Genomic DNA, 16,768 nt, shown 5'->3' on the forward strand with positions numbered 1-16,768 from the left:
GGGAGAACACACTCTGAGCTACTGCCATACACGTAATTGTTCTTGTGGGACAGTGATTTCTTGCGCTAATTCTTCTGCTTAATGTGATACACCAGATGTTCCCAAGCAGACATACTGAAAAGGAAACGTGTAAAGCCCTAAGTGCATAAATTAATGTGTACTGCCTTCTTGCTTTACATACAGTATGCTCTAGAGATACTATATGTTTCCAGTGCTCTGATTAAACAAGTTGCCTTGTTGACCGACTGCATTTTAGGCCATGCGGCTGTCCTCTTCCAGTTTGATGTGCTTTCCAAAAATAAAATATAATGAAGAAGCAATTAACCATTTCCAGTAATTGCACACAGCCTCTTCCTATTAAATTTTGGGAAAATATTGAAAGGGCAGATGGCAACATGCACAGATGTTGTGTTGACATATCTGGTGCCATGAATCCACTGGCACCAAGCAAAAGGCCACAACAGATTACTAATCTTTCTTTTAGCTTTTCTTACCCGTCCAGACTTCGCATTATGAAAGGTGCTATGCAATTTGAGATAGCTGAAGGTTTCCTCCCCTCATTTATTTACCTTTTTATATGGGATATTTAAATGCATAACTCCTAAATTGACCTGAACTTGTTTGACAGCAGTTCACTGCACTGCCAGTTAAGAGAGTCAAGTGGAGACCTATTCCCAGGCTCAAGGCTGAGTGTACTGTAGCGGTGATGTGTTTAGTCTTTGCGGGGAGGTGCTGACTGCCCTATTCTTACAGTGCTTCCTGTCTGCAGAGTCACACAGCAGTATTGACGTCAGCTGCGGATCAAGCCACACGCCTACTCTCATGGCAAAGGGTACAGCATGGGGAGACACACACAAGCTAGGTTGGGAATTCAGAGAGGATGGAAAGGAAGCATGTACAGGTAACTACGTTAATTGCATTGCTTTAATGTTGAACGCCGAACCCAGACTAAACTGATCTTTTCTACAAACGCTACCATTGTAAAGCTCATCCTCTCCTGCCTATTATGGGAACAATTAAACATATTTTTGAAACATCAAACAAACCTACCACATACGAGTGTGGACCTAGGGCCTGATCCAATGCTCAGTGAAGCCAATTGGATTTCCGTGGGATCTGCATTGGACCCCACTACACAGACATCCAAATCAGGCCACACCCTCTCAGAGCATAGTTTGAGCCCTATCAGTCATTGCTCAGCAGTTTGTAGGATAATGGCAGTAATGCTTGCCTAATTAACAGGTTTAATTATTTTAGATAAAACAGTCTGAGCTGATAAATTAAGTTACATATTTAACAAGAGAGCGTCACAGCCCATTGGGTAAACAGCGCATTTAAAAATATTTATTATACTTAGAAAAACTACTTATCCACAGAGTTGCCTGACAGAAAGGATTGGAGCCAATCATAACTCTTGGGTAAACGATATGCATTATATAACCTTCCTGGAAAGCTTTCTATTGTTTTTAACAAGGAAATTAAATTAAATTTTAAAAATGTACCATTCAATCCGGAATATTGATCAATGAAATTTAGGAAATTAAAAGTTAAAGATGAAACCTCACTCTTCACTGAAGCCAGTATGATTTCCCGCCTCCCACCCTTAAAGACAACATATGTTAAAGAAGGAGCAGCCATTTTAACTCTGAGGGCCTGATTCACATAGCTTTTATACCAGTTGTACTATGATGCATCTGTGCTGATTTCCATGAAGCTACAAGCATTAAATGGAGTTAACAAAGTGATGAATCAAGCTCTGAATCTACTAGGATTTGTCAATATCACAAATCTTTGTAAAATCATGACTTTCTCAATCCTGGAATATTTTTTGTCTCTTCCTTGCTGTTACTAATTACATATAATTCCAAGAAACATCCTCATGCGGCAACCCAAGTTCTAATGGACCCCTTCACAAAAGGCTCCTCTTGAAGCACAAATTGGAAAATATATGGGCAGAAAAGTTGGGTAGAAAAGTTATTTTAAATAGATAATAAACAGTTGAATCCAGCTGCAGGTCTTTGTGACATTTAACTTGTTTTATAAATATTGTTAGTAGATGTCAGCTTAACAATAACATCATGGATGCAAAACTAAAATAGGAAAACTCCACAAGAGTTCAGTAATATTAGGAATAAAGCAGAGTCTAACACCTTCCTCCCTGCCCTGCTCACCCTTACACTGCCTCAAAAGTAATTAATGATGTCTTAATAACATCACATCAGCACTGATTTTTTCCATCCCCTGGGCCAAATCCTGTAGTCCTCCACCAGACAAAATTCTCATTGAAGTTAATGGGAGTTTTGCCTGGTGAAGGATGACAGGGTCTGGCTCTATGCTGAAAGTGGATGTCTGCAGATGTTTACTTTATTCTATCTGGAGGAACTTCTTTGGCTCAGATGCTCCACTTTACTATTCTGATAAAAGTTTATGAAGACTAAAAACCAAGTTAAAATGCTGATAAGCACTTTTCCTTTGCAGTCAGCCATTACATTTTTCTCAAGCTGCTGAAACGTCATTTCAGTGTGATATGTCAAGTATTGTCTGCAAGCCATCCACATTCGTTACTCCAAGTGGAATAGCTCTGTTCTGGATTTGACAATTCTCTCTCTTACTTAACAAAAATGAGCTGTGAAAAATAAGAAGACATTTATCTGAAAAACCAAGAAGGATTTTCTTTTTGATATTACTGTCACTCAGATTAGGGAGAGTATTACAAAGATTTTGGGTAAATGGCTTGATTCTGATTTCACCTACACCAGTGGAAGAAGATAATGGAGTTACACCATTGTAAACCTGGGAGAAGAGAGGATCAGGCCCAGAGTATATCATATGAATGCATCTTAGAACAAGAATTTCTTACTTCATTTAAGTTCTGAAATAAAGTGCTTTGTGTGTTAGTTATTATTTTCCATTTAGACAAGGAGATAATGCAGTTAAAATTCAAGCGCAATATTGACTGTATCCAGATGTACACGTTCACTGAAATCAATATTTACGATGTTAGATCAACACAATTATTTTGACACCAGCTTTAAACTGGGAGGAATCCCCAGAAATGGAAGGATTCCCTCTTTTCCCAAGAGCAAAAAGGCTTGGCCATTTCCAGCAAAGCTGAAAATAAATGGAAGGAAGTTAGGAACATCAAGATTCTTAATGAGTTAGTCTAGTGGAATGTACAGTACACTTTCATTGGAATGCTCTCCATTGGAGCCCAGCCCTTAACTGCCCACTCAAACCAAGGATACAACTATTCCACCTCCACATAACAGACTTCCTCCAGGTTCATTTCTCATTTAGTGCAAGGGAAAAATTCTGTGTGTGTGTGTGTGTGTGTGTGTGTGTGTGTGTGTGTGTGTGTTCTGTGCTTATATTTTAACGTATGCCAGCACAGATGGCTTGTGGGTGGGAAGCATGCAACGGTTTACTAGGAGAAAAAATTAATCCTGAGCTCTAAGGCAATTCTAAAACTAATTAAGCATAGAGAATTGACAAGCGTAGGTTTGAGTCCTCCTATAGGCAAGTAAGCTGTTTTACTCTAGTTTTAAAACTCAGTCATTTAAAGAAAGAACGCTGATTATTTAAAGGGCCAAGTCACTGCTTTTGTTTATATATATATATTAAAGGGCCAAGTCACTGTTTTTGTTTATATATATATATATATATATATATATATATATATATATATATATATATATATATATATATATATATATATATATATTTGCTGGTTTCAGATAACTGGAGAAATACTAAGAAATAATATTTGTATTTTAAAATTGGTCATCTTGATTTTTCTACTGAGTTTCTTAGGGGGAAAGAGGTATTTGCTTTTAGTGGTCTTCTATCTAGAGCTGGTCAACAATTTTTGGACAATTTTTTTTAAAGCTGATTTGTTGCTATTGAAACAGTGAGCGAAACATTGTCAGAGTCAACAAATCTCCTGACTCAAAAAAATGTTCAGAAAAAATGTTTCACATTTGTCAAAATATTTAATTGCGACATTTTCAAAATGAAAAATTCCAGTTTCCCAATCCAAAGTTTCAAAATGTAAGGTAATTTGACTAAAAAAGGGTAAAAAAATCCCCCATTGAAATTGAAAGAAAACATTTCAGAATTATAGAAATGAAATGTTTTGACTGACCTGAAATGAAGAGGAAAAAAAAAAAAGCTTTTCCGGTTCATGAATAATTCAGAGATTTTGACATTTTGTCTAGATTAAAGATGGGAAAATATTTCAAACTCTGAATATATTTGTGGGACAGCAAAGCCCTTTCCTACCCAGTTCTACTTCTATTCCCCAAAATGTGTCTTCAGGTTGTTGGGGTTTTTCCTATCCTTTTTACTGAAATGTATATGTAGGGAAAATCCTCTCGTAGCCAAGAATTTTTCATCATCTCTAAGTAAGAACTGTCAGTAGCATAATACAAATGTCCACCTTCATTAACCTCAGTTAAAGTAAGAGTGAGAAAGTGGGTGATGAATCAGAAGACAAAACAAAGTGATTCAGACTCACAGCTGACAGTCACATGTAGAAATGCTGTATTGCAAAGCATAGAGAAAGCGCCTGTACACACCAAGGCATAGGAATGCAGAACTACTGCACCACAACAGATTCATCTAAGCCAGTATCCTACATCTAGCACTGGCTCATAAAGAGTGGTTCAGAGGAAGACACTCAGGAAAAGATTATGTTTACATCACTGTCCAGAACTGAAACTAATAAGACATGAGTTGCAATGCAATGTAGTGGCAAGAAACACCGATGTGATTTTTCAACACATACTAAGAAGTATAACATCAACAGAAAGATTTTTAATCTCTATGTAGCACTGGTGAGACACGCCTAGGATACTGTACCATTATGGGAGCCCTGAGTACTAGAAAGAAATAGGAAGGAAATTAAAGAAGAGCAGCAAAAGACAAAAATTCAGAGGTTGGAGGGACAGAATTATGAACAAATATTAAAATCATTATATATAAATTTTAGTCAAATGATGACTAACGGAATAAGATAACTGTCCACAGGTACTTAAAAGGGGTAAACAAAAAGCAGAGAGAGGAATGACCAGGGTGGTAAAAGCAGCTACAACTACAAATAATGGGATAGAATTAAGCAAAAGAAAATTTAGGCTGAATATAAGGGGGGAAATCCTAAAACTAAAATTTATTAGACTTTGGAATAGATCCCCAAGGGAAATGGTAGGGGAGTACTGTGGCTTGAGCCATTTAAAGACTGAACTGGACAAAACCCTGGAAAATGTGCTGCAGCAAATATATATATAGTACTGAATATTATACTGTAGAGCAAAGTGACCTAAAAAGGTCTTTTCCATCTCTAATTTCAATGATTCTATGAAATATGACTAATGTTCCAATGAAGGCATTAGTATCTATGGCAATTCACTACATTTGGCCTGCTTGTGTTTGGATGCACAGCACAGCTCGGAAAGAATTCATGACAAATAATGAGTCTTTGCTGTGATATTTTTGGAACAATTAAAAAGTTCCCATCTGGGGAATTTTGGTTGAAAGGCAATGCACTGCCATGAAAGAAAAGAAATTCTGGCAGTGGACTCATTTGGCACTTACTCCACAGCTAGTGGAGATGGAGCACATCACAGAGATGCTAAGGTTTTGGTTGGAAGAAGATGGCTGATGCCAAGCCACAGGCTCATAAAACAGCCCCTATTCTTCAAATTACCTAGCTACATTGGCAGAGTCTTGAAAGGAAATCACTAGCTCACATTCCATTTCTAGCCAAGACTGCAAGCAGTAAAGAGGACAGTATAGAAGGAGTAATTAGACGTACAGAAGAGGTAGGAATGACTAGTGTTCACAATGGAAGTATGAGTAAAAACTCAATTAAGTGCCTCATTCCTAATCCTGTATTAAAAATCCCTTCCTTTGGACAATGGGATCTTCTGAGATATTATAGGAACACAGGAACAGAAGGGACCTACTGAGTCACCGACTTCAGTCCTCTGTTATCACAGGCAACCCATATCCTTTTGTTTAATTATGGAAGAAGGAAACTATTCTAGTGTAAAACAGTTTTGCCTGTTTTTGTGGCGCTGTCTGCCCTTCCCTTTTTAGCTTGTACAGTACAGGCAAGATATTCTTTAACTGATCTCATTGTCTGGTCTTCTGGTTCTCCATGTAATTCCACAGGTATAGTCATGCTTCCTTTGCTGTTGAGATTTTAGCATCTAGTGTGTTTTCCTGGGGAATTAATTTTTTTTCCGCTCCATATGTCATGGCAGGCTGAACACAGATGTCAAAACTCCCAGAATGTGATACCTTTTGATGAACCAGATCTTCTCACCCAGCTAGGGGTAGACACAGGTCCTGAAAACATCAGAACTGTTGCAGTTACACAGAGGGCCTACCCTCAGAGATTGCACATCACTAACTATGTTTTCAAGTACCATAAATTCAGATGAAAGGATAATGAGGTTAGAAAGGGATAGCTGAAGAATGATGAGCATTACTGGTGATGAACATAGAAAGGGTAAGAAAAAAAAAGCTTGATTTTGAGATTTTACATTGACTGGCATTGGAAGTTTGAAAAATCATTTTTGACTTGTTAAATTGAGCAATGTTGATATGAAGTCATGTGAAGGTGTCATATTTACAGCCTTTTTTTCACAGTGTAAAAGAGTATATACTCTGTGTGTGTGTGTGTGTGTATATATATATAAATATATATATATATAATCTCACAAGGACTATAAAATATACCTATTACTTAGATATAGACCCTCACAAGGACTACGCCAATGCCAGACTCCATCTTGTGTCGCCCATTTCCAGCTTCTGGCAAACAGAGGCAAGGGACACATATCCTATATGGTTTAATACATAGCTAGAAGAGGATGACTTAGGGAATTAGATTTGTTGTCAATTATTTATTACTCAGGATTCATGCAGATTTGCTGCCACCTACCTATGATTTCTCCTCTTTTGTAGAGTTATATTAAAAAGTGAGGGACAGAATTTCGAAGTAAAGGCATGCATTTTGTGCATGAAATTACCACAAGTGAATGCACAAATTGTATAAAGCACTTGAAAGCATGTAACTCTATTTTTGGAACAAATCTGTAGTGGCGTGGAAGAGACCATATGACTGACAAGATCTAACTCTTGAGGAACACAGAGAAAATAACACCTTTGTTCTTCTCATTTGGACTCCTTAATTTTATGTAGAAGCACTAAGACACCACAGTGATAGGCACTATGTAAGTTAGATATTTTTCCATTTCTAACTTCTGTGACTAAAGGGATGTTTTAAAAGTTATTACATGGCAGTAGACACAATACATCTACAAGGGGATGCATGGTAAGTGTATTGAAAAATAGAGAGGCCTCCATTAAGAAATCAACATTTTACCACAATTACCCCTGATAGTGTAGTAAATGTAGTTAAATGTTGACTTTTTAATGGTGGATGTTTGGAATCTTTGTCAGACCTAGAAAATGGAGAACATCTGTTAAGGTAAATAAATCAGATATTAATCCAGAGATCCCTAATGGTGTCCTTTAAATAAACCGATAAATGCCACAAGCTACATCCATATTTTTTGTTTCGAACTGATTTTCGTAAATTCAGTCAGCTATTTTATGAAAAACTACTTAATAAGAAACAACAGCAACTAAGTTTGCTTTTTAAAGTATATTTGGAGAATAATTGTATTACTACAGCTGATCATTTCTGGAAAGATTCCATTCAGTCAGTTCATCATTCCTCTTATATGTATTTCCAAAAAGGCTGAGCATTTCATTTTGTTTGTAAGAGAAATCCAAATGTCTTCTCAGTTTGTCCACCTGGCTAAAATATGCCTATAAAAGATTATAATCCTGCAGTTCTTATTCAGGACAACTCCCAACAAAGCTAATGCAATGTTGGCCTCAGTACAGACCGTTAAATATAGATGACTAGTTTTGAGTTTATCTTTTTAATATTGTAAAATATATATATATTATATATATTAGTCTAAACTAGTCAATAGAGCACTAGACTGAGATTTAGGATATGTGGATTCCATTACCAGCAGTGGCGGATTTAGCCACTGAGCAACTGGGCCTGTGCCTAAGGGCCCTGGCCAATTTGGAGGCCTCTGGAAAAATGGGCACCCCGGTGCCCCAACCTGTTCTGCTCGTTTGGCACTCCTACCAGGGAGCAGGGGAAGTCCCCATGACCTAACCGGCAGGTGGGGTAGGGCAAGCCCCCGTGCCCTGACCCTGCTCCCTGGCAGCAGCGCCAGGTGGGCAGGGGAAGCCCCTGTGCCCTGACCAACCTCCCCAGCAGGAGTGCCGGAAAGTGAGATGGGGTGGGGCAAACTCTCCTGCCCTGACCTCATTTCCCCAGCAGGTGCACCAGGCAGAGATGGGGGGGACTGCACGTGAAAGGGGTGGGGAGGGGCCACCATTTGCTCTAGCCCTGGGCCCCACAAACCCCTAATCCACCTCTGATTCCCAGTTCTGCCACAGGCCTGCTTGGTGACCTTGGGAAAGTCACATCACCTCTTTGTGCATCAGTTTCTCCATCTGAAAGGGGAAAATGATATTTATCTCCTTTGTAACTGCTTTGAAATCTCCTGTTAAAAAGTGTAAGAGATCAGAATTATCAAGATCATTATTAAACTGAAGTTAGTTAACAGATACCCTCCTGTGCCCCCCAATTCTTGCCTTGTCTAAGACTAATCAATGATATAATGACTCACAGCACAGTGTTTGTCTTCCCCTTTTACCTAAGTGTGGGAGCCCAAATATTGACGAATCCATATGTCTCCAGTAGATTTTTATAAACAGTTATTTTTCTCTGCTGTCAGCAGCCGTTATTCATTGATATTCAGATAGTCCTTAAATGCAGTGCTGTGGTTTTGACTTCTTTTTTTTGCCAAGTGCATATATAGACAAAAGGTGCCTGGGGTGGTGAATAATAAGAACCTTTGAAAATGGCAAGCCAGAAAAAGAAAAAGAAAACAGGAATGAAAAATAAGACTGGAATGTCTTCACTTTGCTAAGGGAAAAAAGAGAAAGATTATAAAACCCTGCGGGTGAACCAGTTGCAATCAGTCCTAAACTAAATTTCAAATATTAGTCGAGAAGGGTCAAATTCTGTCCTCCAGTCCACTGAAGTCAATGGAACTGCATGGGAGTTACAGAGAGTGGACTTTGGTTCCAAATAAATAGTGACTGTTCTAGTTTCTCAGACACATCCTGCAAAGTTATTATTTATTATTTGTACTATTCTAGCACCTGGGAGCCCTGCTTCTGCACCAGGACCCAGTCATGCCAGGCATTGAAGAAACACAGAACAAAAAAACAATCCCTACCTAAGAGAGTCTACAGCTGAAGTGCTAAACTCTCTGCCCAAATGCTGCAAAGCACTTAAGCTTGTGGTTAATTTTAAGCACAGGAGCAGTCCCCCTGACTTCAAAGACAATACTCAGGTGCTCAAAGTACTGAAGTACTTTGTGGTTTGGCCAGAGTTCTCAGCACCCGTGCAAGAGCCTGCGAGCCCTATATCAGCAAGGTCTTAAAGATACTAATACCAATGCAATGATTAAACAGACTGTTTATGAAACAGCTCCCTCTACTGTTCTTTCTGAAACCCGCTCATTCCATCAGAGGATCAAAGCTGTTGTAACTCACAGGGACACACATACATTCTGCAGGATTGTGCATGGGGTGTCGGTTCCTTTCAGCACAGCTACTGCTTTTCATCTCTGTCCCACAGGTGCTGATTTAGCATGGTAGATGCCACAAGGCCCAGCAGCAGCTGCACGGAGGTATTACAACTGCTTTGTTGTTTGAACAAAACCTCCTACTCGGTTTTAGCCAGCCCTTTGCTACAGTGCAGGGCAGTGATAAATAATCTATTATATTCCTATTATTTCATCAATATTGGGAACACACTCACTCTTATCACCTTGTATTCCCTAAAGCAATTCTTTCTGCTAGTGTAGAACACTTATTTATTCTTACTCGTGACATAAAGCCTTTTTTTTTTTTGACCATCTACTGTAAATCTCTTGAGATGCTGGGACCTTGAAGACAGTGTTCTGACAGGTTATTCAGCAATCCATATCACTCAGATGAAGTCTGCTAACATGAACAAATATCTGTGTCATGCAGGTGAAGGAAGAGGAAAGGGGAGGAAAGGCAGCAGCCTCTGCAAATGTTTTTTGGCTCCTAGGAAGAGGAAAGTGCCACGCTGGTCTCCATGCAGCTTCAATGAGTCCCTTGCTCATGCTTCCTCCAGTCCATGGAAAAGAAAGTTGGAGGGACCTAACATACTAACATGGATGTCAACAGTGTCCCGTGCTCATTAGGTCGCAGAATTTAAGTCTAGAAACCCAATAAACCAAAAGAAAGAATTTAAGTTTGCAGTTTGGAGTAGCGATCAGGTCATCCTCAGTGTTTTGTTTTTAAATCAATCTACTCTTATAATAACCAGTAGTATTACATTCAGTCTAAGATTTTCAAACCAGGTGCCTAATGCTACTCTTCTATACCCACAATAATACACCTACCCAAGTCTCCTAATTTTAAGAGGTGTTGACCACACAATTTCTATTGACTGAAACACCTTTGCAATTCAGGCCACTTATTTATGCAATTAATTATAGATTGCTATAAGCAATAGGCCAATGAAGCCCATTAGAAATTAGAAACTTTTAGCCAAGTACCGATAACTTCATTCTAACTTCAGGCAAGATAACTCTTAAATACCACCTGTCCTAGCATCACTTGAAAGGGAAGAAAACAACACCGTCTCCAGCATTTTCCTCTTCTTCTGTTCAGATATAGAGCATCCTATGTTCACAAATCAGACTGCTTAAACCTGATGCACTATAGCCCTGCATTATTTCAAGGCCTAATCAAGACCACAGCCCCATTCAGACAATGTGCATTTATTTCACATTAGCGCCCTGAAGCATGGATCAGCATCGAGTTCCAAATGTGCTAGGAGCTGTACAAAGCTCCTATATATAAAATACCTCAGATCCTGCACTGAAGAGTTTACAATCCATGTGAAGATAGTGACATATAAGGGTGGAAGGAGAGGGAAAGCCATCAATATGTTTTAGGGCTCCTAGGGTTAAGGAAGCTCTCTCTCCCTCTTAGAGACTTGAGGATCACCTTCTATATTTCCTCATTTTACATGAGCACCCAGAAGCCATATTCTCATACTTCTCAGATGCAACAGAACTCAGTTCATAAAAACACAAGAACAGCCATACTGAGTCAGACCAATGGTCCATTTAGCCCAGTATCCTGTCTTCTGATGGTGGCCAGTGCCAGATGCTTCAAAGGGAATGAACAGAACAGGGCAATTATCAAGTGATCCGTCCCCTGTTGTCCAGTCCAGCCTCGGGCAAACAGAGGCTAACAGCCATTGATCGAGCTGTCCTCCATGAACATATCTTATTCTTTTTTTAACCCAGTTACTTATGGTCTTCACCACATCCCATGGCAATGAGTTCCACAGGTTGACTGTGCATTATGTGAAGAAATACTTCCTTTTGTTTGTTTTAAACCTGCTGTCTATTAATTTTATTGAGTGAGCCCTGGTTCTTAGGTTATGTGAAGGGATAAATTATACTTCCTTATTCACCTTCTTCATGCAATCCGAAGCTCATCAGCACTAGTTCTTAATGCATAAGAGGGCTCTTTGTTGAGCACCTCCTTTTGTGCCTCTGAGCTAAATGGAAATCATATCTAGGCTTCCTGCACAAATCAATATTAGTTACTTCCCGAATTCTTCAGTACAGTAGTTTTACAGATATTCTTGAAAGATACCCAACAATCTTACCTGCGACCTGATAACCGATTCTCATTGTTTTTGGGAGATCTTTCTCTCTTTTCTCTTCCAGCTTCTGAATGTCTGTGAAGAACACTTAATTTGAGGGTTTTTTCACTGGTGTCTATATCAAAGCTTGCCACTGATTTCCTTTCTTCAACTTTGGTTCTTTCTCTTTCTGATACGAGTTTGGCAAGTGGATCAGCTGTATCTTTGGGCGTATGTCTTAGCTTCTCACTGACTAAAGTTGTGTATGAGTTTGATGAAATCTTTGATGAAAATTCCGTATCTACTTTCAGACCACTGGCATTATGTGATGAAAGGTAATTCATGGACTCTGTGGAAATTCCTTTAATCTCTTGAAAATCACTAGTTGGCACCTCTGAAGAATTTTTCTGATGATCTTCCTCTTTGAATTGCATTGTGCTATTTATGCCAGAGGATCCTTTCAGAAGCCTCCTTTTTACTGAATCCTAGGATAAGTTGTCAATAAAGAACAAACCAGATTAAATGTTCAGCCTTTTAAAACAAACACACAAGAAAGCAAAAGGCCATATTAGTCTAACTACTGGGATATGCAATTTATTCTGTTATTAGGGATGGGGTTTGGATAATAATAGTAAGAACTGACTTGCATCTTCACCCAAAATTTGGACAGTATCAGGCCAGATATATATGGTAAGTCACTGGGTTTGGGCCCATGAATAGGGCTCCTTGGTGCTACAACATAAAAATAAATAAATAAACACATAAATATTATTATTAATAATAATAAAGACCAACTTTTTGGTCTCTTAATTGTTGTGCATTTTCAGGCACTCCTTTTCATCCAGGATCAGAAATGAAATAGCTCATGAAACCTCGTTGTTGAGGTTTAAGCCAGTTCAGATGAAATCAGGAAGTACAGGAAAGTACCCAGTCCTATTTCCAGACCAAAGTGGTTTAGACAAATTCAGATACACACACAAACTTTTATGTGCATCTCATAAATTATTCAAACTGGTCATGAGAGATTTTTCCATTGCTAATGATCATAGGTCCAACTTTGCACTCTTTACTCAGGCAAAACTTCCGTTGACATAAAAAAAAACAGAATAGGGAGAAAAACCAAAAACATGAATCCTGGTGTTGGTTTTCCAGAATACTCACTGAAAGAGTATAGTACAAAACACATGAGAATGTTAGTTGAAGTTTAATTGCTGGAACCCAGAACTGTTGTTGATTTAGGCTGGGATTTCTAAAGAAATTTTTTTGGATTTGTGTGCCTAACTCTCTTAGGTACCTTTGAAAATTTTAGTCTTAAAGAAAGAAAAGGTAATGAGAATGGAAAATAAACAATAACTATACATAGGAGGAGGGAGAAAACTTGTTCTCCTTAGCCTCCAATGATAGAACAAGAAGCAATGGGCTTAAACTGCAGCAAGGGAGATTTAGGTTGGACATTAGGAAAAAGTTCCTAACTGTCAGGGTAGTTAAACGCTGGAATAGATTGCCTAGGGAAGTTGTGGAATCTCCATCGCTGGAGATATTTAAGAGTAGGTTAGATAAATGTCTATCAGGGCTGGTCTAGACAGTATTTGGTCCTGCCATGAGGGCAGGGGACTGGACTCGATGACCTCTCGAGGTCCCTTCCAGTCCTAGAGTCTATGAGTCTATGAGTCTATAGTGCAATCAAAGATCAGAGAGTTGCATAGGTTAGTTATTACACAATGTGATGATCGCTGATGGTTCTAAAATCATAGAAAAGATTTTCTTAAATTACTAACTACAATTTCTTCCTTAAATTATTCCTCTACTACAAACTCTAAATATAGCAATTTAATATACAAAAACAATCTGCATGTTATATTCAGATGTCTTTACTAGCAAATATAATGTAGAAATCTATAACTCTAACCCTTTATTTAATCTCTCTAGAAATACAGGAAAGCACCTCTTGTGAACTTGCAGTGGGTCCAGCCATCATTCCTCTGACAATGAGTCCAGACCTGGACCTTTGCTTCTCTCTCATTGTGGTCTTCATCTCCTCAGAAGTTTCTGTTATTTTCAAATCATCTCTGCTATTTTTTGACTTTTTATCTCCTTCAGAGGATGAGCCACTATTGGGTACTACCACAGTCTTGGATTTCTCACTTTTATGTTGATGTCTGTCTTTATATAGTGGAACATCAATGTCATATCTATCAGGGAAGAAACATATTTAAAATGAAATTATACACAAACACTATCAATAAAAAATTACAATAATAATGTGGTGGAGTTACTTGTGAATTATCTAGCAATTATATATGGCTATGACAGCTCATCACTTAAAATGTCTACATACAGCTCTTCAGTTTTTAATCCTGCATTTTTTCTGGAATGAATTATAAATTAAATAAATCATTATTTTAATCTTATGATCTCTTAATGTGCTACAAACCATCTCCTAATGGAGAAAGTACGTATAAAATCCTAAATAGCTTCAATGAGAACTAATTTATTATCATTTCTTATTTGTAATTAGGGCTGTCAATTAATCAAAGTTAATTTGCACAATTAATTAAAAATTAATCGTGATTTAAAAAATTAATCATGATTAATCACAGTTTTAATCACACTGTTAAACAGTAGAATGCCAGTTGAAATGTATTAAATATTTTTGGATGTTTTTCTACATTTTTAAATATATTGATTTCAATTACAACACAGGATACAAAGTGTACAGTGCTCAGTTTCTATTATTATTTTTATCACAAATATTGCACTTTTAAAATGATAAACAAAAGAAATAGTATTTTTCAATTCGTCTCACATAAGTAATGTAGCGCAATCTCTTTCTCGTGAAAGTGCAACTTACAAATGTAGGTATTTTTTGTTACATAACTGCACTCAAAAACAAAACAATGTAAAACTTTAGAGCCTACAAGTCTACTCAGTCCTACTCCTTGTTCAGATAATCACTAAGACAAGCTTGCCAAAAGTCTCTCATTTGGAATGAGAATCACTGATTTTGGATTAAAGTTAAGGATGTTTTTAAAATATTTCATTCTTATGATTTACGTTTTGTAATGTGTTTCTGTGAGGCTTAGATTTTTGTGTCTTGCTAATGTTACATTGCCAAAAGTTCTCTGGCTCCTTATTTAAATATAGGATGTGCAAGAATACCATATGGCTCCCATCCCGCAATGACTTATGCAGGTGCTTATCTTTATGTATGAGTAGCCACATGGAAGTCAATAGGGATTGAACTCAAATTGTAAAGTCACATAAATTTTTGCAGGATTAGGCCCTAGTCTAGTATCTGGTCGATGGGTGAAATTCTGGCAAAACTCCTTTTGACTTCACTGGGGCCAGGATTTCACCCTCTGACTTTAGCCAGTTCCAGATGATTCACAGGAAGGTATAAAACCCCATAAAACATCTATAGCAGAGGTTCTCAAACTTCATTGCACTGTGACTCCCTTCCAACAACAAAAATTACTGCATGATCCCAGGAGCAGGGACCAAAGCTGAGCCTGCCTGAGCACCACTGCTCCAGGTCAGTGGTCAAAGCCCAAGGGCCTGTAACCTGAGCTCTGCCACCCATGGCCAAAGCCGAAGCCTGAGTCATACCACCCAGGGCTTGAAGCCCTTGGGCTTCAGCTTTAATCCCAAACCCCAGGAAATCTAACCGTAGCCCTGGCAACCCCATTAAGACAGGGTCGTGACCCACTTTGGGGTCCTGACTCACAGTTTGGGAACCTCTGTTCTATTGTATTAGTATATATAGTATCTATAATATAGTACTGGGGTAGGCAACCTGTGGCAGACCTTCTAAAATGTTAAAATATATTACTGGCACACGAAATCTTAAATTAGGGTGAATAAATGAAGACTTGGCACACCACCTCTGAAAGGTTGCCGACCCCTGATATAGTATAGAGTAACTGGTATATCATGGGGGGATTGTACTTCCTGACTATAGGTGGTGAGCAATTTATGCCCTGATGCATGAGTATTAGTACCAATATAATTTGCATCCCAGCTAATGTAACCGCAGAGGCTAAAACATTAAGTGATTAACATGTTCATTCAAATATCTTACCATTTAACCTTTTTTTCTAATTAACTATTTTCATCATTAGGATCCTTCAGCAGCAAGTTCCATGAAGTTAAAAAATGTTGTGTTATAAAATATTCCTTTTAATTAAATAGTTAAACAGCTGCTTTTTAGAAGCAACCAAAATACTGTACAAGAGGGAAGGGCACAGTATACAGAAGGGATACATGGAAGTTCTAGAGATGCCAGGGACTATGACTTGTGACTTAGGGCCATGCAACTCTCGGCTGGCAAAGGACACAGTGGGCCAGATTTTAAAGGTATTTAGGCACCTAATAATGCATATAAGTACCTACTGGGATTCTCAAAAGTGCCAAGGCACCTAAGCCCCATGGGCACATATGTGCTTTTGAAAATCCCATTAGGCATCTATCTGCAACTTTAGGTGCCTAAATAGCTCTAAAAATCTGGCCCAGTGTGTAAATACTGGGGCTGGTTTTAGAGTTGTGAAGCCTCTCTAAAGGATGTGAAGAGGTAAACTTATCTGTAAGAGATGGTTATTAGATCATGGCTCAAAGAATCAGCTCTTGGCACAGAAAATCCAATTCTCATTCTGTGCTGTTTCACTTTTTTTTTAAATGATCAGGAAGACTGAAGAAAGGACTCATCTCAGGCACTGGCTTTTTACACTGTAATTGCCACATTTCTCCTCTGACTGCTTGGGGCTGACTTGGTTATGGGGGTCACTGGAGATAGCATGCTCCAGCAACACGCCTTCCCGCCCTGACATTCTGGAAGGACTTAGCATTGCCAGATGGACAGTTCCGCATGCCATTCCTTATTACGGCAGCTTTGCAGCTACTTTGTGTTGCCAGAGCATGGGCCAAAACGTGTCCCACTGTCCCCCACTGACAGAGATCTGCCGCCCCCTGGATATAAAG

The 16,768-nt window shown here is 38.5% G+C and overlaps 1 protein-coding gene across 2 annotated transcripts in view; it reads right to left on the reverse strand.

Moving 5' to 3' along the window:
* Positions 1-16,768, reverse strand: part of MINDY4 (MINDY lysine 48 deubiquitinase 4) — an 87,756-nt gene that overhangs the window by 64,048 nt on the left and 6,940 nt on the right. For both annotated transcript variants that reach the window (XR_003998721.1, XM_030549971.1), the window contains exons 4-5: positions 13,740-13,986; positions 11,819-12,279 (exon numbers count right to left, since the gene is read on the reverse strand). Coding sequence is in view for 1 of the 2 variants with exons in the window: in XM_030549971.1 (XP_030405831.1) it covers positions 11,819-12,279; positions 13,740-13,986 (708 nt within the window). In the remaining variant the exon portion in view is untranslated. The remainder of the gene's footprint in view (positions 1-11,818; positions 12,280-13,739; positions 13,987-16,768) is intronic.

Source organism: Gopherus evgoodei, chromosome 2 (assembly GCF_007399415.2).
Source record: "Gopherus evgoodei ecotype Sinaloan lineage chromosome 2, rGopEvg1_v1.p, whole genome shotgun sequence".
Lineage (NCBI taxonomy): Eukaryota > Metazoa > Chordata > Testudines > Testudinidae > Gopherus > Gopherus evgoodei.